Genomic DNA, 22,391 nt, shown 5'->3' with positions numbered 1-22,391 from the left:
AAGGATTTCTTAAAATGTTATTTGAAGCGGTTGACAAATAGTAGCTAAACTGTATAGAAACAACATATTGCTTTTTACCTAGTGTTTGTGTTAAAGCATAATGTAATGATATATATGGGCACAATCAGTAACCATCTTTGACGATGACATACTGAAAATTATTTAATTTTATGTTATCGCTTGAAGGCGCTCTAATGGACTAGTTAAGCTCGACAAATGGGGGGCCACGTTCCATGTAGTACATATTTTACTGTTTGACACGCCACATCATATGCCATTCAGTAATTTTACAATACATAAATATTAGAAACATGTTTTATATGAATACTATGTTAATACAAGGCAATTTACAATATCTTGATTTCTGAAAAATCTCTAACGTCCCATAAAAGTAAACTGGAAATGGTTCAGCCCGGAGCGTTACAGGAAGTTGTAGGAGCTGCCATGTTTAGCTGCTTTGTTATAGATTCCTTCTAGGTTTCCTGCAGATTTTAAGTGTTGCAATGGAACCGAGCTGGAGTACATTTTTATTCCAGGTAAGTGTCACGTATGAGTGGTACATTTGATTAACTACATCTAAATGTTACTACATACCTAATGCATCGTTGCCCCTAGTGAATTTAAACGTTGATTTCTAATAGTTATTCAAGCAAAACAACGGTAGCTAGCTAGCTAATATTGGCTAGCCCAATCCGCTAAAAGAGCTAACGTTAGCGAGCTAGCTCGCGACATCAAGCCTAGACTTCCAGCTGTGAAGTATGGATGACGCTCGAGAGGGGGGAAATCTGGTCGGTCTCCCCCATTTTTTTTGTAGAAAATTTGTGTTTCGACAGATGTTTGTTCAAGTCCGCCAGTGTATGTTTATAAATCGGATTGGCCCCCAATTAGCTAAATATAAAATGCAAGCAAAGTGACCATGGCCGCGCGTTGGTTAGTTAGAAAGCTAGCCCGCTGTAAGCTAGCCTCGTAAAGAACTAGAACAATCCCCACCTTCACTCAAGCGGCGAGCCATGTTATTCAACGAATACATTTCCCAATCAGTGGTTTTTGTTTACTAGTTTTGATGCAATTTGAATAAATGTCTACCGTTAGCCAATCGCATTCCTTTACATTCTGGGCACGAGGATGGAGAGGAGGGAACCCTCACTTCTGATTCTTAACTTTCCCCCGTTTTCCTCGTCCCAAAATATGTAACCGCGGGTTGGAGAAAGAATTCAGACTATGCAGTAAGCTGCTAGCTAATTCTTGCACTACTGATCATTTGAAACCCCTCTGCCATATGTCTGAGATTTCTATTTGGCAGCTTGCAGAGGATATTCACGTCCTTGGTGGTTTGACTTTCGTGCGATGTAAATTGCAAATCTAGGGATGGTCATCGATTGCCATTGTATTTGGAAATATTGAAATCCAAACTTCTTATTTTTACCCTTTTAATAAGTAAGCACATGATCACGGTTATTCAGGAGTTTTTAGTATTTACTGATGTGTGCTTGTAACGATGTCAAACGTCCAATAACTTAATTGGTCACTTGCACATATTTAGCAGATGTTATCCCAGGTGCAGTGAAATGCTTGTTTCTATCTCTAACAGTGCAGTAATACCTAACAATAAACACACAAATTAAGCAATTAAGAAATATCAGGAAGAGAGATGTCAGTCTTGAATATAATATATGATTTGTGTATGGACAGTATATGAATCGAAAAGGTGTACAGCAGTAGTTGTATAGGATGAGCCTGGACTAGAATACACTATGAAGTAGGTAAAACAGTATGTAAACATTATTCATGTGCCCAGTGTTTCCCAAACTCTGTCCTCCATCTTGTTTTTTCCCCTAATTCTACACAGATGATTCAAAGGATCAAAGCTTGATGATTATTTGAATCAACTGTGTCGTGCTAGGGCAAAAACCAAAACGTACACCCCTTGGGGTCCTGAGGACCGAGTTTGGGAAACCCTGAACTAGGTAAATAGGGCAGCAGTCAAAAATGGAAGAAAAAAAAAACTTATTTAAGGTAGTAACAGCGAAAGCCGTCAACTTGGCAGATACACTACATTCATAGATTGTAGACATTATGTAACCATTGAGAATTCATCCACCAGCAGTCACGTGTCTGCTAGAGCTTAAAAATAGATGTCTTTCCATCACACCTGAGGGATTGCATTTGAGAATCCAGAGTGTCTACGCTAGTGTAGATATTTGAAACATCCTCTGTCTGGGTAAGGGAAAGCACATCAGTCATAATTTAAGACCATTTTCTGTTTTCCTTGAATGTGTCATTAGCATAAGGGGAACAGGCTATTTCTCCTAGTGGACATGTACCTTTTTTACTGTCCTATGTGACAACCTAAGATGCATAATAAAATGCAGTGTCGGTTAAATTATTAAATGAATTGGACACTTGACCCTTAAGCTTCACACCTCCTCTCAAATGGCTTACTATGTAGTGTTCTACTCCCCACCCCAGGTCAAATGTGAACACCAATGTTGAAAATGTACGTTTTCAAACCAAGTTCCCCCCCCCCCCCTACCTACTCCACATAATCATATTGCAGCCATAGTGGTAAGCCTATTTAGTTCTGTTCCCTCAGCTCTTGAGAGTTGCAGCTGTTGCCAGTTAATTGCCGCGAGCCAGGGACCCATGATAATGGTTTTATTTTGTGTCTAACAAGGCACAAATACCTGAAGCTGGTGTGATGGAGCAGTGGAGGAAAATGAAAACGAAGTAGTTGTTATTTGGAGGCTCCATGTGATTTGCTCGATTTGATGAAGCGTCTAATGAGGCTGTGCGTCATTTGTTATTGTCCTGTAGGCATCAGAGGTTATATGTGTGTGTGTGTGTGTGGGGGGGGGTTGTTGTCAAGCTATGCAGCTCTCAATAGTATTCTCGTAATCCTGAATCAGATGAAAATGAGTAATTTCTTTTCTCCCGATTTTTAGGATAAACCTCAATTTTTATGATTCCTTTAAGACGATACGTAATCGGGTTTTGTTTTACTGTTAATGTTAACATTTTATTAACAAGCCCAGTATTTTCCTTTTCTTTTGTATTAGTCTTCTGTAGGTCCCATGGTTCCAGGGAATCCACGTAGGGACTACTACACAGGGATCAGAGTAAGTTAATGTTCTCCACAGTAAAATGTCCCTGTAAATTCCCCAACTTCCTTTTTCACAGGTTTTCTGCACATGACATGACCCCCACCCAGCCCTCGAAACATAGATAGAGCATAGTGTGAAGTCGGGATCTTAGTCCTGGTTTCAGGGTTAACACTCGGATCTTGTTGCTTCCCTCATGCAGGTTGGTGCCAGACATTGAGTGTGTTTATCAAGTTTTGTGAGAACAAAAGCAATACCAATATATTTGAACTATTACTGTTGTTTTGGGGATCATAAAATAATTTGGGCACTTGTCTGAGCAAATGGCAAGCTGCTGCCTTGGTGCCTCGTTGTCTGATATCTAAACAGATTAACATTGTGGTGAATGAGATTCTCCTCCATTGTAAAGCCCTGCCTCCACATCCCTGACTGACTGAACAACAGAACAGGCTGATTTTTATTTGTTGTAGTTTTTTTGTTATTTTCCACGCCCCACTCCGTTTCAACACTATTTATTTGGAATGACCTCAGCCTTCAGAGCGAATTTGTATCAAAATCATCAGAGCAGCGTGAAGGCACAGCGGGCTGCAGCTCCCTATGCGTCTGTGTGTCTTGGTCTGAGCACTTTGCTGTCACACACACACACAGCTAGAAGAAATGCTAATGGTGGTAAGAATTCCAGTCTGGATCCAACTAAAGTGTGGACAGAGGACAAAAAGGGGACATAACACCCTGTGACTGAACCATGTTTTTCTCCCATTCCCCAAAGTACGGCTGCCTATGGTAACTCACTAAGCAGTCTGCAGCGTCCGCCAGCTGAACAGAATCCCCAAATCAGGCAGGACTGGTGTTACAAAGGCCCCCCTGAGGGCCGTAAGTGCATCACTGCTCGGATTTGTGTCTTCTACGGCTCCACAAAAGAGCATAAAGAAAAAGGAACACAATTTGGGATTTTTTTCAGACTCCCCCAGCCCAGACAACCATCCCCTGCCTGGCTGACCGTATTGGGATGCTTGGCTGAACCTGAAAGCCCAGGGGTCAGCTCTTTAACCTTGCCCTATGGTGATTACGGAAAATAACAAGATCGTCTCAATCGGGGTGTCTTTGGTCGGCCCGTTGTAAGGTTGCTGGTTACAATGTGAAACTCTATTCACACACCAACCAAAAATATTCATAAACCCCCTATCCCCCCACCCCCCACCCATTCTTTGGGGCCTGCCGTGACCAATTGGACAATGCCAGCAGCTGCAGCTGTCCTCTGTACACTGCTCTATTAGCTACCAGTGTTGGGTCATTTTTTTGCTACCTTATCAGTTTTTGTTACACTGCTACACATTTTTTTCAACCACTGCAAAACAATAAACAATCAGCAGCATTTTGTATGATTATTAGGTCATAATGGAATAATTTACTAATTTAGTGTGTTTAAAGGAAATATTTAAATGTTAGGTTTTAATGACTGGTTGTAGTAGGTTATATGAGCCTGTGTGATGAATGTGATTCGGAGGGGGGGGGGGGGTGTAGTTTGAGAGTATGACGCCTCAACCAGCCTGCGCCCACAGAGCCACTTGAAAGTGGTGTGAAATTGCTCCAAAAGGGATATTTATAGCAGATGTGTAAGCAGCTATTACAACTTGTCCTGAGACACGACAGAAGTTGCATTTCAAACAATTAGCATTGATAGGTTCTGTTACCACCATTCAAAACGACACTGAATAGTGAAGGGACCAGTTTCTCATCGTTGCAGATGGATACCGTGTTCAGGAGGCAGACATGGGAGGAAATGTTGATGTAGATGAGAAACTACCTGAACTTTGACCAATTGGTCAAAGCAACCATTCTGGACAATATTTGTTTACCGAGGGCACCATTTGTCAATATAATGTGAGTATCCAAAGGTTCCTTGTGGTGCCAAGTCTGGCTCCTCAGTCTTGCATCATATTTAGTTGTGTTGGGGTTAGGTATTGTTGACTAACATGCAGGTTGTCCCATGCTAGATGTTCTGCCATTGGAGAGAACTAATTGGCTCAATCACCACAGGAGATCACCTTACATGCAACAGATTTAGATTGAGTGGCAGGGAGCTCTGTGTTCATCTCTGAAGGACTCATTTGAGCAGATCTCGAGTTGCGGCACTTGAATACTTTGGGTGTACAATGCCATATTTAGTCGTCATAGTTCAAGAAACTGAATAGTTTGTGGAAAAGGTCAAGAGACTTAAGTCTACAAAGTGAAATTAAACATGTTGATTCATTGTATGTTTACTGTATATTGTTCATGTTCTGGCATGACACAACTGACTTTACTTCACCCTCTGTGCTCAAATCGCAGTTTCTGTTTCTTTATTATACTCAACAAAAATATAAACACAACATGTAAAGTGTTGGTCCCATGTTTCATGAGCTGAAATGAAAGCTCCCAGAAATGTTCCATATGTACAAAAAACAAATTTCTCTTAAATTTTGTGCACAATTCTGTTTTCATCGCTGTTAGTATTTTTTCTTTGCCAAGATAATCGATCCTCCTGAAAGGTGTGACATCAAGAAGCTGATTAAACGGCATGATCATTACACACATGGACCTTGTGCTGGGGACTATAAAAGGCCACAGTAAAATGTGCAGTTTTATCACATTAATACCACAGATGTCTCAAGTTGAGGGAGTGTGCAATTGGCATGCTGACTGCAGGACTGTACACCAGAGCTGTAGCCAGATATTTGAATGTTAATTTCTCTACCATAAACCGCCTCCAACATTGTTTTAGAAAATTTGGCAGTATGTCCAACCGGCCTCACAACCACAGACCACATGTAACCACGCCAGCCCAGCACCTCCACATCCGGCTTCTTCACCTGCGGGATCGTCTGAAACGATTACCACTCATCCAGGCCCACCTATGGCAGCGCCCCTGCCCAGTCGTGAAATCCATAGACGAGGGCCTAATGAATTTATTTCAATTGACTGATTCCCTTTATATGAACTGTAACTCAGTAAAATCGTTGAAATTGTTGCTTTTTTATCTTTTTGTTCTTTGTAGTTTATATGGAACCTGCAACAGCTGCCTCTTAACCCTTCTCTCCCCTAATAACCCTTGTCTCCTGACCCTCGTCCCCTTGTCTCTTACCACATTCATCAAGGCTGCGCTCTTGTTTTTTCTGAGGGGCTCAGATGCCTGGGCTGGAAATGACTCCCTTTATATTTCTGAGAAATTAATGGCTGTTCCTCTGTTTCAATCAAATGTATTTATAAAGCCCTTTTTACATCAGCAGATGTCACAAAGACTCCCTAGAAAGTCAGGAACCTAGGAAGAAACCTAGATAGGAACCAGGCTCTGAGGGGTGGCCAGTCCTTGTATAGCTGTGGCGGGTGGAGTTTATAAGCTTACGTGGCCATATAAAGCCAGATTGTTCCTCTATGTTCAAACATTCACAGATGACCAGCAAGGTCTAATAATAATCATCATCAGTGGTTGTAGAGGGTGCAACAAGTCAGCACCTCGGGAGTTAATGTCAGTTTGCTTTTCATAGCCCAGCATTCAGAGTTAGACAGCAGGTCCGGGACAAGGTAGCAGGTCAGGGTCCATAGCCGCAGGCAGAACAGTTGAAACTGGCGCAGCAGCATGGCCAGGTGGACTGGAGACAGCAAGGAAGACCGGGTACTCCTGAGGCAAGGTCCTAGAGCTCAGAGAGTGAATTAAAGGGAGCATACGTAAATTCACACAGGACAGGAGAAATACTCCAGATATAACAGACAGACCCTAGCCCCCCCCCCAAAACAGACTATTGCGTCATAAATACTGGAGGCTGGGCCTGCCGTGTGGCACAGTGGCCTAAGGCACTGCATCGCAGTGAGTAGCTGTGCCACTAGAGATCCAGGTTCGATTCCAGGAGGGATGTTCTTGTCCCATCGTGCTCGAGTGACTCCTGTGGCAGGCCAGGCACATGCACGCTGACACGGTCGCCAGGTGTACGGTGTTTCCTCCAACACATTGGTGTGGCTGGCTTCTGGGTTAAGCGGGCATTGTGTCGAGAAGCAGTGCGGCTTGGTTGGGCTGTGTTTCGGAGAACGCACGGCTCTCGACCTTCACCTCTCCTGAGTCCATACGGGAGTTGCTACCAATTGGATATCACAAATTGGGGAGAAAAGGCGGTAAAATAAAGGAGCCTGAGACAGAAGGGGTCTGGAGACACTGTGGCCCTGTTCGACGATACCCCCGGACATGGCCAACCAGGCAGGATGTAACCCCACGCACTTTCTGTTAAAGCCTGTCCTTCCTTTTCGAATGCTGAATTCATGCTGACAGGGTTGGGGTTGTAGTAACTGGGCTGGCTGAATGGCACTGGGGAAGACTTACAATAATGGTATAAATTGAGCGTCAACGTCACCAACAAGGCTACCCCTAGTATAGCTTAGTTCATGGAATTCGGCAACTGAATCTGGAAATAGAAACTGACATTCAAATGGACTCTTCAAAGAAGAAAATGGGATAAAGTTGTCATACTCTGCTCAGTCCTTTTGGAGAAATGGGAAGTCCTGTTGCATTCTGTTTTTACTTTCATCCCCATCACTAATTACAATTGTAAGCACATCTTGGAAACAGTGGTAGTTCTGCTGACAAGGCAGTCCGTTTCAGCTCTCGAGCAGTCAGAAACAGGTGTCTCTCCTTCTCTTCCCCCCCCCCTCTGCTGTAGTAGCTTTGAGGTTGTGGGACTGTCTAGACTGTGTACTGATGTGCTTCTGCATGGCTGTCTTTGTGTTGTCCTTCCAGCAGGCCAATGAAGCCCTGCATCACCAGCACCAGGTGGCCCAGAACAGCTTGCTGCCTCTCCTCCAGTCAGGAGGACCAGAGCCTGTGGACCAGAAGCCTGTGATGCCCATCCTCTTGGACCAGAAGCCCCCAGTCAGCGTCGCTGAGCTCCTCAAGGACAATGTAGCCAGCGGGACGGGGGGAGGAGGCGGCGGTGGTCCCGTTGCAGTGGTGAAGAAAGAGCCCAAGTCCAAAACACCGTTCATCTGCGGCTACTGCAACAAAGCCTTCCGGGACAGTTACCATCTCAGACGGCACGAGTCCTGCCACACTGGCGTCAAGATGGTGTCCCGTCCCAAGAAGACACAGACAGCGCCCACGATGGTGCCCATGATCTCCACAGTGCCGCAGCGCGAGAACAGCGGTGGCCAGCCCTCTTACATATCCACCATCGCTGGCATCCTCACCACAGCAACCACCTCGGCCTCCACGGGCTCCAGCATCATGTCTCCCACCATGGTGCCCCAGCAGCATCAACATCAGCAGCAGCATCAGCAGCAGAGCCAGCCCAAGAAGCCTGCCAAGCCAGTGAAGAAGAACCACGGCTGTGAGATGTGTGGCAAGGCCTTCCGTGACGTCTACCACCTGAATCGTCACAAGCTGTCCCACTCAGACGAGAAGCCCTTCGAGTGCCCCATTTGTCAGCAGCGCTTCAAGAGGAAGGACCGCATGACCTACCACGTTCGCTCACACGACGGGGGTGTTCACAAACCTTACATCTGCTCTGTCTGTGGGAAGGGCTTCTCCAGGTGCGTGGCACAGTTCAACTTACTCAAGTTTCCCTTGTCCACTTACAAAATGCTGAGTAGTCCATAATGTTATTGTCCAGAGCACATGATGTTGTAATTGCCAATGCATTCTGAGAGTGAATTTATTATGTGTGAGGTTAGTTGGAATTTCACACATTTCTTGCCATTACCACTGCACTGTGAAGGTGATTCCCCTCTCCACATTTCCTTATTGTGGGGTTAAAAACAAGAGGGCAATATTACAACTTTCCAAAAGTTGTCTTTATTCAGAATCTGATACATTTATGTACAGGATACGACTATGTAAAAAAATAAAGGCATAACGGGCTACAATTGGGCAGACTGTTTTGTGGGTCTGCACCTGCTGAAGTCTAACTATGTTAGATGCAGCCCTAGACAAATATGATATGGATGATCAAATCAAATGTATCTATATAGCCCTTCTTACATCAGCTGATATCTCAAAGTGCTGTACAGAAACCCAGCATATAACCCCAAACAGCAAGCAATGCAGGTGTAGAAGCACGGTGGCTAGGAAAAACTCCCTAGAAAGGCCCAAACCTAGGAAGAAACCTAGAGAGGAACCAGGCTATGTGGGGTGGCCAGTCCTCTTCTGGCTGTGCCGGGTAGAGATTATAACAACATGGCCAAGATGTTCAAATGTTCATAAATGGCCAGCATGGTCGAATAATAAGGCAGAACATTTGAAACTGGAGCAGCAGCACGGCCAGGTGGACTGGGGACAGCAAGGAGTCGTCATGTCAGCTAGTCCTGGGGCATGGTCCTAGGGCTCAGGTCCTCTGAGAGAAAGAAAGAGAGGAGAGAATTAGAGAACGCACACTTAGATTCACACAGGACACCGAATAGGACAGGAGAAGTACTCCAGATATGACAAACTGACCCTAGCCCCCCGACACATAAACTACTGCAGCATAACTACTGGAGGCTGAGACAGGAGGGGTCAGGAGACACTGTGGCCCCATCCGAGGACACCCCTGGACAGGGCCAAATGATGGCATACAAGTACATGGTGGGCTTGGTTGGGTAAAAACATTCCACTTAATTGATATGGTGGGCTTGGTTGGGTAAAAACATTCCACTTAATTGATATTCAGTTGACAGTAGCCAAATAATTTGAAGGTGTGATGACTTGTAATGTTGGAAATCCCCACGTGTTGGAATGTAATTGAGTTGAATTGGACTGGTTAATCACTCTCAATTGATAGGCTGTTAGGACCAGTACTTTGCATACTGATGTTTCTGCTATGATGCTTTAATACACCTTCTGGCTATGTGCATTATGTACAATTTCCACTTTGAATGAAATTCCCCAAGCAAAGAACAATAAGTGGAGTATAATTTCAATGCCTAAATTCACATACCGGAAGGCCTATTTATATGGTATCTCTGAGACCTTGTCCTTTAATTGTTGTTCTGGACCACTTCTTGTTTGTGTGTAGCTTTATGAAGCTTGGCCATTATTACTGATGCCCCACGCAGCTTCCGTTTAGACCCTAGTACTGGCTCATGACGTGCATGGTGGGGCACTGCGTGCATTTAAACAGTATCTGGAGCTTTACGTGGGTCACAGCAGTCCCTCGTGTCCCCCCTCTCAGGGATGTCAGCACGGGACAGGGAGACAACTGCAGGGGCCAGACGGCACCAGAAGAGATGGTCCTGGGTCTCCAGTGTCACTCCTGCAGCTCCCAAGGCCAATGGTAGTGTTCTGACTCATTGACGGGTCTGATTTCTAATCACCAATTTAGCACCTCTCCTTTTTGCTATTTCCAATATTGGAGAGCACATGTCTCTTCACCCCAACTCCTTCAGACATCCATTAAGTTGTCCGTCAACATAGTGGTGTGTTTCTGAGCTAAATTATTAGCAACTAGGGAAGTGAAAGATATTGTATCATATCTAATGACTTGCGAAGTAACATCTTACTCTAGTGCGGCGAGAGGTGCATGTTCATTTTCACGTTTGGCAGTTCTGAAAAAGGCTATTCCCCTCTTTAACGAAGGAGCGTTGTTGGAGGGGAGATATGAGCTTTTCAGCTCCACTGCACTCCTGAGGAGATGGGATTGGACTCCTGCTAGTCATCACAAAAAGCCTGCTAGTGAGAAACCGCCTCCTTCGAGACTTTTTCAAGCCACACTCTCCTCTTTTGTTGGAGGGGAATTCTCTGGCTGCGTTTGTCCAGTAGCAACATTTCACTAGTGCGGCTTAGTTGGGGCAGAGGAGGAGAACTGAGAGACACAGCTGTGGTTGCCACATTGTCTTCTTTGGGGGTATATTTTAGAACAGGTATGATTTTCTGTCATGTTGTTGGCTAGAGTTCTAGCTAGATTTTGAAGTGACAAAATTCCATCCTTCTCTGGTAATTTATTTTTGGTGGGGCTCAACTGAATAACTCTGGTTTTGTTGCAAGAACATAGATTATTACTTTGGGAGAAGGAATGCTTGTGTCCCATGGGTCAAATATGGGCCGCCATGAGACTAACATTCATTACATAAAACATCCGCAGTAATAGCCTTCGATATAATTTTATTATTAAGAAATGGCAGTGGGTTCAGAGAATTTGTAATTTGCCTGCCACCTTTTGTCGGCCCATTTGTTAATTTAATCACGTGTCAACGGTGTAGTAGTGTGTGCAGCTGCTGTCAATGTATAGAGTGAGTTATAAAGCTGTTACCTGTATTGTAGCTACTATACCAGGTTTTAAAGTGCCTGTGCTCATCTGTGTCCTCTCTCCCCCTGCAGGCCTGACCATCTAAGCTGTCATGTGAAGCATGTTCATTCATCAGAGAGACCCTTCAAATGCCAAGTAACGGTAAGGAGCCAGGCATCATCCTCCGGGACGCCCCCTTCCCTGTTTATGTTCACGCTCCTATTCACTCCTGGTTTGTTGGATTAAGGATATGATTAGTATGCCATCTCCCAATTGTAAATTAGTATACTATATTGAATCTCCCCTGAGTCTTCAGGATGCAGACTGTGTACACAGACAGATTGAGATTGTCTCCCCTAATATCCCCCTCAATGTCCCTGTATACCTCCCCAGGCCTGCACCTCTGCTTTCGCCACCAAAGACCGCCTGCGCTCCCACATGATCCGACACGAGGGCAAGGTGACCTGCAACATCTGTGGCAAGATGCTGAGCGCTGCCTACATTACCAGCCACCTCAAGACCCACGGCCAGGCCAGCTTCAACAACCCCTGTAATAAAGGTATGCCAGGCAGCCTCCACCACTCCCTCCCCTAAACCACACCTAGCCTGGGGTCCTCCAGACCGAGGTATTAAATCATATTTGTATTCTTAAAAATCATTTAGGTACTTATTCCGTCTCCATCTTTATGCTGAAAGCACCCCAGGCCTTGTTGTTCAGTGCTGTACTATACACAATAGGAAAGCACAAAGCACTTTGTCAGGTTTGTCATGCGGGGTGTAATCATTCCGATTCTGTAGCTACACTTCTCCTAAATGGAAGCAAGCAGAATGAAACATGGAGGGACCTACCTGAATTTGTCCAATAGAAACTCTTGTTTTTATCTGTTTGGTTCTTAAAAGGTTTCCGTAATGAATACACCCCAGGTTTCTGAAGTTGTCGCCAGATTTTTTTTCCAGTCCCAAAATCATAAGAGTGGCAAGTGACTCATGTCCGGCTGTATTTGATTCCAATATATATTTGGGTCAGGATAAAGAATGTTTAGGAAAATGCCATATTTATCTTGGCTGTTTTCATGGACATTCATCTCTTTCAGAGCAGCGCCACAACAAATTGACTTACAGATTCAAATATACTGCACAACAGTCCACAACTGACAAGGACTGTGTCGTTACCACTCATTCATGAATTGATATCATGATCATGTCAGTGTGCTGGGGCTCACCTTCAGGCCAGCCCAGTCTGGTTTGTTTGTTGTTTGCACATGTGTGGTGGTGTTGACAAGTATCTCTGCTGACAGAAATGGATAGCCTGTAGCAAGAAATCTTTTAGGAGACCGTCTAAATTTAAAGGGCTTTGCACGTTCAATTCATTTGACGCACACAGCAAACTAGTGCAGCAATACAAGTCATTCAAATGCGATATACAATCCGTCCAAACAAATAATTTAATATCCTCTCATTAAGTGTTGATGGGTCTGTGTGCGGTTTACAAACTCGGTGGGTATCTTGTTTCTGTCAGCTCTTGAAATTGAGGTTCATGACGTCTGCTCTGTCATTGGTTTGTCAAACTTCCACTCACTTATCGGTGTTAAGGTCCAGTTTGGAAGAATAAGATCTTTCTGAAGCATTTTTCATGCGATTGATCACTCTAAAATAGCAAGGGCTATTGTTCAGCAAACCCTTGTCATTTTATACAATGGGTATGCATATGATACAACAAATCACATTTTTGTTCCCACCAGCTACGACACGCTATAAACATTTTAGTACTTGGTAGAAGACCATTCGTGTATCTAACCCAATGACCTGTAAACCCCTATGCCCTGCTGCCACCGCTGGCACTCAGGCCCAAATGATGCCCTGTCCCAATCAGTCCTGTCAATAAATGTAACCCCTATCTGTCTGTATCTCTGAATAGGGCTAAGTGACTGGCAGTGGAACCACCACTCAGGGATACGAAAAGGTAATTTAGTAACTAAAGCTGAAACCCATCCCAATTCCCAACCCCTCCAAATTTGTAGCTGTATATTCTTACTTATGCATTGAAGTGGCCCATTTTCCACTACAGATCTGTTTTCTAGCCTAGCGTGTGTAGCTGTAGTGGTTTTCCAACCAAGTCGTTACAGATGCTTGTGTGTTTTTGTGTGTTATGGTTATTCAGGTATCAGGGTTTTATTTCATTAAGCTGGATCAATAAGTTAGCTAGCCAAATAACTTTGATAAACCTTAAATTACAACTCGGAAGGTTTAAGTGGAATATGGGTTGAAGGTATTGAGTTAATTATACCATACCATTTCAAGTTGACTATAGTATGAAATAAAGTGTTTCTGAATATTCACTGAAAGTTAGCTGGCTAGCACATTGATCCTGCTTTTTGAATTGCCCCCTCAGGTGAGTTGACGGTAGGAGAGATCTTAAATAACTCGTTCCAAGTCCTTATGGACATCTCTCGTTTTCAAGGTAGGTTCATAAGAATCCTACCATTTTGTTTTTTCATGTCTAATCATTTTAGTGTGTGTGTTGACTGCTGCAGTGACTCCAACCTCAGCCCCTCTAACCCTGTGGAGCTTGGGGTTATCCTAAATGGTTTGTAAGGACCGATCATCCAGCTCATTCTGTCTTTATTTTGCTCCTTCCCGCCCTTTTGTCTTTCCTCAGACTCCAACACCGTGCACAACTCTGGCTCGGCGACACCTGTCACCAACTCTGCCGCCATCACCTCGGCGATGAACCGCAGCAACGCCAGCAACCCGGTGACCATCGCTGCCCAGATGAACATCACCACCAGCACGGTCAACATCACCTCTCCAATCAACTTGCAGCACCCAGTGACCATCACCGGGCCCATGAATATAGCCCACCCTGTGGCCATCACATCTGGGATGCCCATGAATATAACCGGGCCACTTAACATCGCCATGCGGCCCATGGATAGCATGCCTTTTCTCTCCCAGGTCCTGCCTTCCTCCCCTCCCTGGTAGTAACCCCTTCCCTGGCCCCTGGTTAGCATCTCTTTATCAACCCCTCCCATCTCTCTCCTTCTACCCCCAAACCACCACCTCTTCCTCCCTTGCTTTAGCAGACCTTCCTCCTTACCAGGAGTACTATAGATGATGTTGTAGTATGGGGGGCTAGCTGGATGCTGTACCGTCTGTCTGGCTGCAGTTGCTGCAGCAGTGAATGCAGCATGATGAGAGGTGGACTGGCCAGCCCCTGTAGATGCAGGTGCATTTTATTTCATTTAACCGCCGGTAGGAGGACAGTCCTGGAAGGCATGTGAAGTCTCAAAAGGAGAAACGGAGCTTTTGAATGATGCACCAGGTGGGAGTCTGACGTAAACAAACGGGTTATGCCTCGCCTCTTGCGTCAGAACATACCTGCACATTTGGCATTGGAATGAAACTGTAACACAAATGTATTGCTGGTATTAATGTCTTTTAAATGCTCTCTTACAGAGCAGATGTTTTTTATATTTGTTTTCCTTTGTTATTATAGCCTGCTAATCAGTATTTAATAGTTGTAATAATTGTAAGGAGTTCAGTACAACAAAAGGGACAAAGGCTACCATTTTGCAGGAGGGTGATTTTTCTGGATAATTTAAGGCACCACAGTTATATCTTAGGCCAATGCCTTTGACTACATAATGTGAGCTCTCCCAGGTCCTGAACATCTCTGGAAAACGGTCACTTCTCACTGCTGGATACTGTAAACCTATACATCATTTTTTACATTTTTTTTGTTAACTAGTTGTAAGTTGTGTGTTATATGAATTCACAAAGTAGCCGGAGGACATTAGTGGTAATGTCACAGGAACACAAGGAGGAAATGTCTGGCACTGAAAGCATATCCCCAAGTTAATGTCCTGAAAACAGCAGTATTATCAAGGATCAAAAGGTTTAGTGTTGGCTGAGAGCCCTGTTAATGTAGAGGCTACCAGAGCCACCTTGTGGCACAGTAGACTCTATGCTGAAAAAGTGGTCCCAAAGTTCACCTTTTAACATTTTTGTGAATATAGTTATGTTGGGAGAGGTTTTGATAGGACCATTTTATCCCCCTCTCTTTTTGATTGCTAGTTTAGGATCCTATGTGTTTACTTCTACTCAAAAACCGTACTGAGAGTTGCCCAATGTTTTGATGAGTAGAAGGATCAAATCAAGTTTAACACACAACCTTGACCTTTTACCCTTTCATTGTAAATATTAAGACACACAATTATTTTGTCTTTGCCTGTCAGAAATGAAAGAAAAAAAGTAGATATCTTTCAACACAGGTCAGAGCTGCAAGTACTTTGTCGTTGTCGATATGGCTGTCCATTGGACTACTTTTGCATAGTTTACTTCCAAGGTTAGTTTAAGGTTTTTCTGTCTCCTGAGGTCCTTTTGTTATATTACTGTAGAACCAAAACTGCCATCTGGAGCCTGAGGTGCCCTGAAAGAGAGTGGAAGCAGAGACTAGAGGCTGTATCCACTACATGTTCCAGAAGGATCAAAGGTTATAGGTCAAGGGTCACAGGGCTGCTTCCTTGCCGTGCCTACTGGCTCTGCCTAAGCCTACGTTCAGTACACAGGCCTCTCACTCAATTGGCAGGTACTCTTAAAGAGCATGTGTAGCTGACACGACACATTGCCCAAAAATCAGGCTGTATGGGTTTGGTAGGAACAGGCGGTGCATTCAAACGTTACACTGGTGGACACTCTTCAGAGACTTGTGGCCTCGCCTTCCTTGTGTCGGTCTTGGGAGCGGCAAGGTGTTTGAGGCCTTTGATAGTATTGTATGCATGCCAACACAGTGCCCCAAGGGAATTGCTGGAATGGAATGGCGGGTGGTCTTGTTGCCATTTGGATTCCCTTTCCATCGATGTTGCATGTGGACGTCTGAGCTCGTCCAAGTTTGGATTTAGTTTTTTTTTTTAACTCATTAGAAGGCTAGTGACTTTTTTTACTGAAAGAAAACACTACAAAAAATTGTTTTGAAGTATGTGTGTTGTCCTTCCGCAGTAGCTGTAACTAGTGTGCCTGACCTGCTTTGCAACAACACTATTCCACACTTCTGCTTCCTCTTCTAGATGTGATGGACATAGACTTAGACAACACTAGTGCCCAAAAGCCCATTTTTGCTTGGGCAGCACCAATGAGGACTTTTTGAAGTAGTCAACTACGTGGGACTTCCAATGGGTTAAGGAAGGAACACATCACATAATTCCATCCAGGTCATCAGGAGGGATCAGCCAATGACTTAAACTTGTGAGGAAACATTCCTTAACTGCAGTTGGCAGTAAACCGCCAACCCTGGATTTAAACCTGTTCAAACACTCTTCGTGACAGTATGCGCCCTTTCAGTTTGTTGGCCAAGTCATGGAAGTAATAGAATATTGACTATTTCAAAATGGAGATGGCCTCAATGGCGCTGCCTGCGCTTTCGCAGATGTCATGTCTATGGTGATGGACTTGTTTTGTGAAGGAAGCCTTAACTGTTCAGATGGCTAAGAGCTAGACAGCCCCCTCAACCAAATTGAAATGTTGTGATTTTTTTTTTTTTGTTGAAGTATGATGAACACTGAATAAAGTGTTTTGTAAGTAACATTCTGTTAACATATTTGAGAACATGGTCTGTTTTTTTTTTAAAGGGCCATTACTCTTATGCATCATCAGTTTATTTTTAACCAAATGCTTTTAATTTGTTTGCAATGACACTACATTTATTTTGTTAAATGCAATGATTTTTGGTCTTAACCATTGATTTTGGAAGAGTGAAGTTGGTCTGATCTCAAATCTTTCTCTGAATTGGGAGATCTTGGAGTCCTGTGAAGGCTGCTGAATGTATATCTTTGTACAAAACCATTTAGTTCAGAGGACATGTTAGTTATGATAGACACATGCAAGGGAAAAAAACTAGAACCTTTTTTATAAATCTTTTTGTATTAGAACATTAACAATGGTAATTTTGTATATACAAAGACTAGGCTTTCTGATTAGTAGAAAGGTAACATTCCTACATTTTTAAATGTCTGTCAAGAATAATTGTAAACACATATGCGCAATGTTTTTATGTGCCTTTTATTTGGGTTGTCTAAATAAAATAATTCTAAAACATGATTGTGGATTGTCCATACTGAGTTTGCAGGGAGGACAGAGTTAACATTTGGCTCCCCCAACACTTCCTAAAAGGTCTCTCGCTTTCTCTCAAACTCTATTTCTCTTTCCCCCTCCGCCTCAGGTGTCTACACTGCCTGGCTCACAGTTGGCATGCTATTGGAGTATGGTGTACTGATAAGTGCCTCTGACTGTTTGCATATTGAGAGGATTTTAGGTGTATTGTGCCAAACCATGCGCTGTGCATGAAAAAAAATAGTAATAATTATATAATCTTTACACTTTATTTTTATCAATTAAACTTGGAAACTTGAATGGTGTGTCAGCCTATTTTTAATTGTACACTATTCTATTTTCTCACATCTTCACGCAACTGTTGGTGCCTTTTTTTAGTCCTGATTTTCGTTCTTCCTATGCGTGTCCGTGTCATCAGGTTCCGTGCATGAGGAGTCGGCTCCCAAGTCATTTAGAAGGCAAGGATAAACATGACTGAAGAGGACGGAGTGAGGACTTCACACACTCACCGGACATTTTTAGGTAGACCACTGCATTCATGAAAAAGGATCGCCCTGAAAGGGAGTCTGTGGTTTTATATAACCACAAACTCAGCAAAAAAAGAAATGTCCTCTCACTGTCAACTGTTTATTTTCAGCAAACTTAACGTGTAAATATTTGTATGAACATAAGATTCAACAACTGAGGCATGAACTGAACAAGTTCCACAGACATGTTCCTAACAGAAATTGAATGTGTCCCTGAACAGGGGGGGGGGCACCAGCTGCATTAAGTACTGCAGTGCATATCCTCATGGATTGCACCAGATTTGCCAGTTCTTGCTGTGAGATGTTACCACACTCTTCCTGCAAGTTCCCGGACATTTCTGGGGGGAATGGCCCTATCCCTCACCCTCCGATCCAACAGGTCTCAGATGTGCTCAATGGGATTGAGATCCGGGCTCTTTGCTGGCAGAACACGGGCATTCCTGTCTTGCAGGAAATCACGCACAGAACGAGCAGTATGGCTGGTGGCATTGCCATACTGGAGGGTCATGTCAGGATGTGCCTGCAGGAAGGGTACCACATGAGGGAGGAGGTTGTCTTCCCTGTAACGCACAGCGTTGAGATTGCCTGCAATGACAACAAGCTCAGTCCGATGATGCTGTGACTCACCGCCCCAGACCATGACGGAACCTCCTCCTCCAAATCGATCCCACTCCAGAGTACAGGCCAATGGTGTAACACTCTTGTGACAAAACTGCCACTCTTCAGTGAAGAGCACTTTTTGCCAGTCCTGTCTGGTCCAGCGATGGTGGGTGTGTGCCCATTAGTGCCCATGCCTTACAACAGGCCTACAAGCCCTCAGTCCAGCCTCTCAGCCTATTGCGGACAGTCTGAACACTGATAGAGGGATTGTGTGTTCCTGGTGTAACTCGGACAGTTGTTGCATGTAACTGTCCCGCAGGTGTGATGTTCGGATGTACCGATCCTGTGCAGGTGTTGTTAGACGTGGTCTGCCACTGCGAGGACGATCAGCTGTCCGTCCTGTCTCTCTGTAGCACTGTCTTAGGTGTCTCACCGTACGGACATTGCAATTTATTGCCCTGACCACATATGCAGTCCTCATACCTCCTTGCAGCATGCCTAAGGCACGTTCAAGCAGATGAGCAGGGACCCTGGGCATCTTTATTTTGGTGTTATTCAGTGTCACTAGAAAGGCCTCTTTAGTGTCCTATGTTTTCATAAACGTGACCTTAATTGCCTACCAACTGTAACCGTTCCACAGATGCATGAAAATTAATTGTTTATGGTTCATTGAACAAGCATGGGAAACCACGTTTAAAACCTTTACAATGAAGATCTGTGAAGTTATTTGGATTTTTATGAATTTTATTTGAAAGACATGGTCCTGAAAAAGGGATGTTTCTTTTTTATTTTAAGGCAGGCATTGAGGCATTGTTACACTCAAGTTCTTGTTGGTGCGAGTGACTCTGAATTTACAATGGCTAGCACCATATCATTGTATTTTTTTCTTGTGCTTTATGCTATTTGTCCCATGACTCCTGCATGCTTTGTTGACTATGAACTTACTTATTTACCCGGCCGTGGGACAGACAATGTTTATTCCCACACTTGCAGCTCTGTCTCCCATCTTATTCTAACCACCTCTCGCCGGCTTTGTATTCATGTTACCTGATGAAATTGCTGTACAATATGATTTTGTTACCATCTGATGCACGTTCAAATGTCATAAAAAAAATCAACGCTGCAGAGCTCTCCCTGTCCTCTGCCGTGCCCTGATTGTATTATTGCTGATAATATCTGGAAATGTGCACTTACACCCTGGCCCATCTACTGTTGCGAGCCCCAATTCTGACTTGTGCTCTGATTTCTGCTTCACTGATTTCTGCTCTCGTAAAAGTCTAGGTTTTCTGCACGTTAACACTAGAAGTTTATAACCTAAAATGTATTAATTGAAAGTGTGGGTTCACAGCTCCAATCCAGATCTGTTGGTCATTACTGAGACGTGGTTAAGGAAGAGTGTGTTGAACACTGATGTTAACCTTTCTGGGCAAGATTGCCACTCCACCACCTTCGGGAGAGCTATCTTCACCAAGGAACAACTTCAGTGCTCTGTTGTCTCTACCAAGTCTGTCCCCAAACAATTTGATCAGCTGGTTTTAAGAATTAAGCGTTCAAATAGCTCTGTGTTAACTGTTGCTGGGTGCTGGCGTCCACCATCAGTACCAGCCTGTACCCTACCTGCCCCAAGTGCTCTCCTAGCCCATTACACTAAGGCTGAATTTGTCATGCTAGGTGACCTATACTGGGACATGCTTAAACTACCTGATTAAATCCTAAAGCAATGGGAAAAATCTTTCTCCAATTATTACCAATCCCACAAGGTATGACTCCAAACACCCAGAAAAGGCTGATGTTATCCTCACAAATAATCCTGATCGGTATCAGTCTGATGTTTTCTGTAATGACCTCCGTAATGACCTTCGTAATGTCTGCTTAGTTAAACAACCTTTCCTGATTTGTTATAGACACTTGCTAAAAAACTTTAATGAGCAAGCCTCCCTTCATGACCTGGCCTCTGTAAATTGGAATTAGAATCAGCTTGATCCTCTCAGTCGAAGATGGTTGGACCTTCTTTTTGATATTTTCAGTGGTATTGTTAACAAACACCTCCGTAAAGAAAATAAGATTTATTAAAAGGTTCAGCCCATGGTTCCACCGTGATCTGGCAGAGTTACTCCACCTCCAGAATTCCATTTGGCGAAAGGATTGGCACACGCATACTCAGGCTGACTGGCTCTCCTTCAGGCAAATGAGAAATAAGTGCACTCGGGCTATCCGGAAGGCTAAAGTAAGTTATTTTAAGCAGCAGTTCTCTCTCTGTGGGTCTCACCCCAAGAAGTTCTGGAAAACAGTGAAAGACCTGGAGAATAAACCCTCCTCCTCACAGCTGTCCATGTCCCTTAATGTTGATGATGTGGTTGATACTGACAAGGAGCGCATTACTGAGCTCCTTAATCACCACTTCATTAAGTTAGGATACCTATTTGACTCAGCCATGCTTCCTTGCCCAGCCAACATTTCCTCATCTCCCAGCCCTTCTAATGTGACTAGCCTCGATGCTCCTCCCTCTTTTCCCCCAGCCCTGCTACAAAGTTTCTCCCTGCATGCAGTCACTGTGTCTGAGGTGCTAAAGGAGCTCCTTAAACTTGACCTCAAAAAAACATCTGTATCAGATGGCTTAGACCCTTTCTTTAAGGTTGCAGCCCCTATCATCGCCAAGCCAAGCTCTGACCTTTTTAACCTGTCTCTTACCTCCCTCAAAGAGTGCAGTGTATAAAGTCAGAACATCTGCTGTCTCAGCCACTGCCTGTCACCAAGGGAGTACACTAAGGCTCGGTCCTAGGCCCCACGCTCTTTTCAACTTACATCAACAACATAGCTCAGGCAGTAGGAAGCTCTCTCATCCATTTATATGCAGATGATACAGTCTTATACTCAGTTGGCCCCTCCCCGGATTTTGTGTTAAGTGCTCTACAACAAAGCTTTCTCTGGCCTTAACCTTGTTCTGAACATCTCCAAAACGAATGTAATGTGGTTCGGTAAGAAAAATGCCCCTCTCCCCACCTGTGTCATTATTACCTCTGAGGGTTTAGAGCTTGAGGTAGTCACCTCATACAAGTACTTGGGAGTATGGCTAGACGGTACACTGTCGATCGCTCCAAACTGCAGGCTAAGGTCAAATCTATACTTGGTTTCCTCTATTGTAATCGCTCCTCTTTCACCCCAGCTGCCAAACAAACCCTGATTCAGATGGCCATCCTACCCATGCTAGATTACAGAGACGTAATTTATAGATCAGCAGGTAAGGGTGATCTCGAACGGCTAGATGTTCTTTACCATTCGGCCATCAGATTTGCCACCAATGCTCCTTATAGGACACATCACTGCACTCTATACTCATCTGTTAACTGGCCATCTCTATATACCCGTCACAAGAGCCCCTGGTTGATGCTTATTTATAAAGACCTCTTAGGCCTCACCCCCCCCCCCCTATCTGAGATACCTACTGCAACCTACTGCTAGCTACAGCGAACTGAAAAGATTAGCGACCCAGGGATGTGTGTGCTTTGGGGACCTTTAACAGAATGTGACTGGCAGAACAGGTGTTGTATGTGGAGGATACCCACATACAACACCTGTTCTGCCAGTCACATTCTGTTAAAGGTCCCCAAAGCACACACATCCCTGGGTCGCTAATCTTTTCAGTTCGCTGTAGCTAGCGACTGGAACGAGCTGCAAAAAAACACTCAAACTGGACCGGTTTATCTCCATCTGAAATCAAACACGTGTTTAGCAGATGTTATTGCGGGTGTAGCGAAATACTTGTGCTTCTAGCTCTAACAGTACAGTAATATCTAACAATACACACAATCTAAAGTAAAGGGATGGAATTA

The 22,391-nt window shown here is 44.1% G+C and overlaps 1 protein-coding gene across 6 annotated transcripts; it reads left to right on the top strand.

Annotated features, from left to right (window-relative positions):
• The first annotated feature begins 447 nt into the window (after nt 1-447).
• LOC135553057 (vascular endothelial zinc finger 1-like) lies at nt 448-17,417 on the top strand. 6 transcript variants are annotated; one of them, XM_064985133.1, is made up of 8 exons: nt 448-536; nt 3,057-3,116; nt 7,867-8,654; nt 11,416-11,485; nt 11,717-11,882; nt 13,242-13,286; nt 13,716-13,784; nt 13,983-17,417. In XM_064985133.1, exons 1-8 carry the CDS (start codon nt 504-506, stop codon nt 14,303-14,305), a joined length of 1,554 nt encoding a protein of 517 aa, XP_064841205.1. In that variant the 5' UTR covers nt 448-503; the 3' UTR covers nt 14,306-17,417. The 6 variants fall into 6 exon arrangements, with proteins under 6 accessions (XP_064841205.1, XP_064841206.1, XP_064841207.1 ...); XM_064985134.1 differs by lacking the exon at nt 3,057-3,116; XM_064985135.1 differs by lacking the exon at nt 13,716-13,784.
• Nucleotides 17,418-22,391: the final 4,974 nt, after the last annotated feature.

This window comes from Oncorhynchus masou, chromosome 13 (genome assembly GCF_036934945.1).
Source record: "Oncorhynchus masou masou isolate Uvic2021 chromosome 13, UVic_Omas_1.1, whole genome shotgun sequence".
Classification (NCBI taxonomy): domain Eukaryota; kingdom Metazoa; phylum Chordata; class Actinopteri; order Salmoniformes; family Salmonidae; genus Oncorhynchus; species Oncorhynchus masou.
Note: the sequence above shows the minus strand (reverse complement) of the source record. Positions and strands in the feature narration are given on the sequence as shown.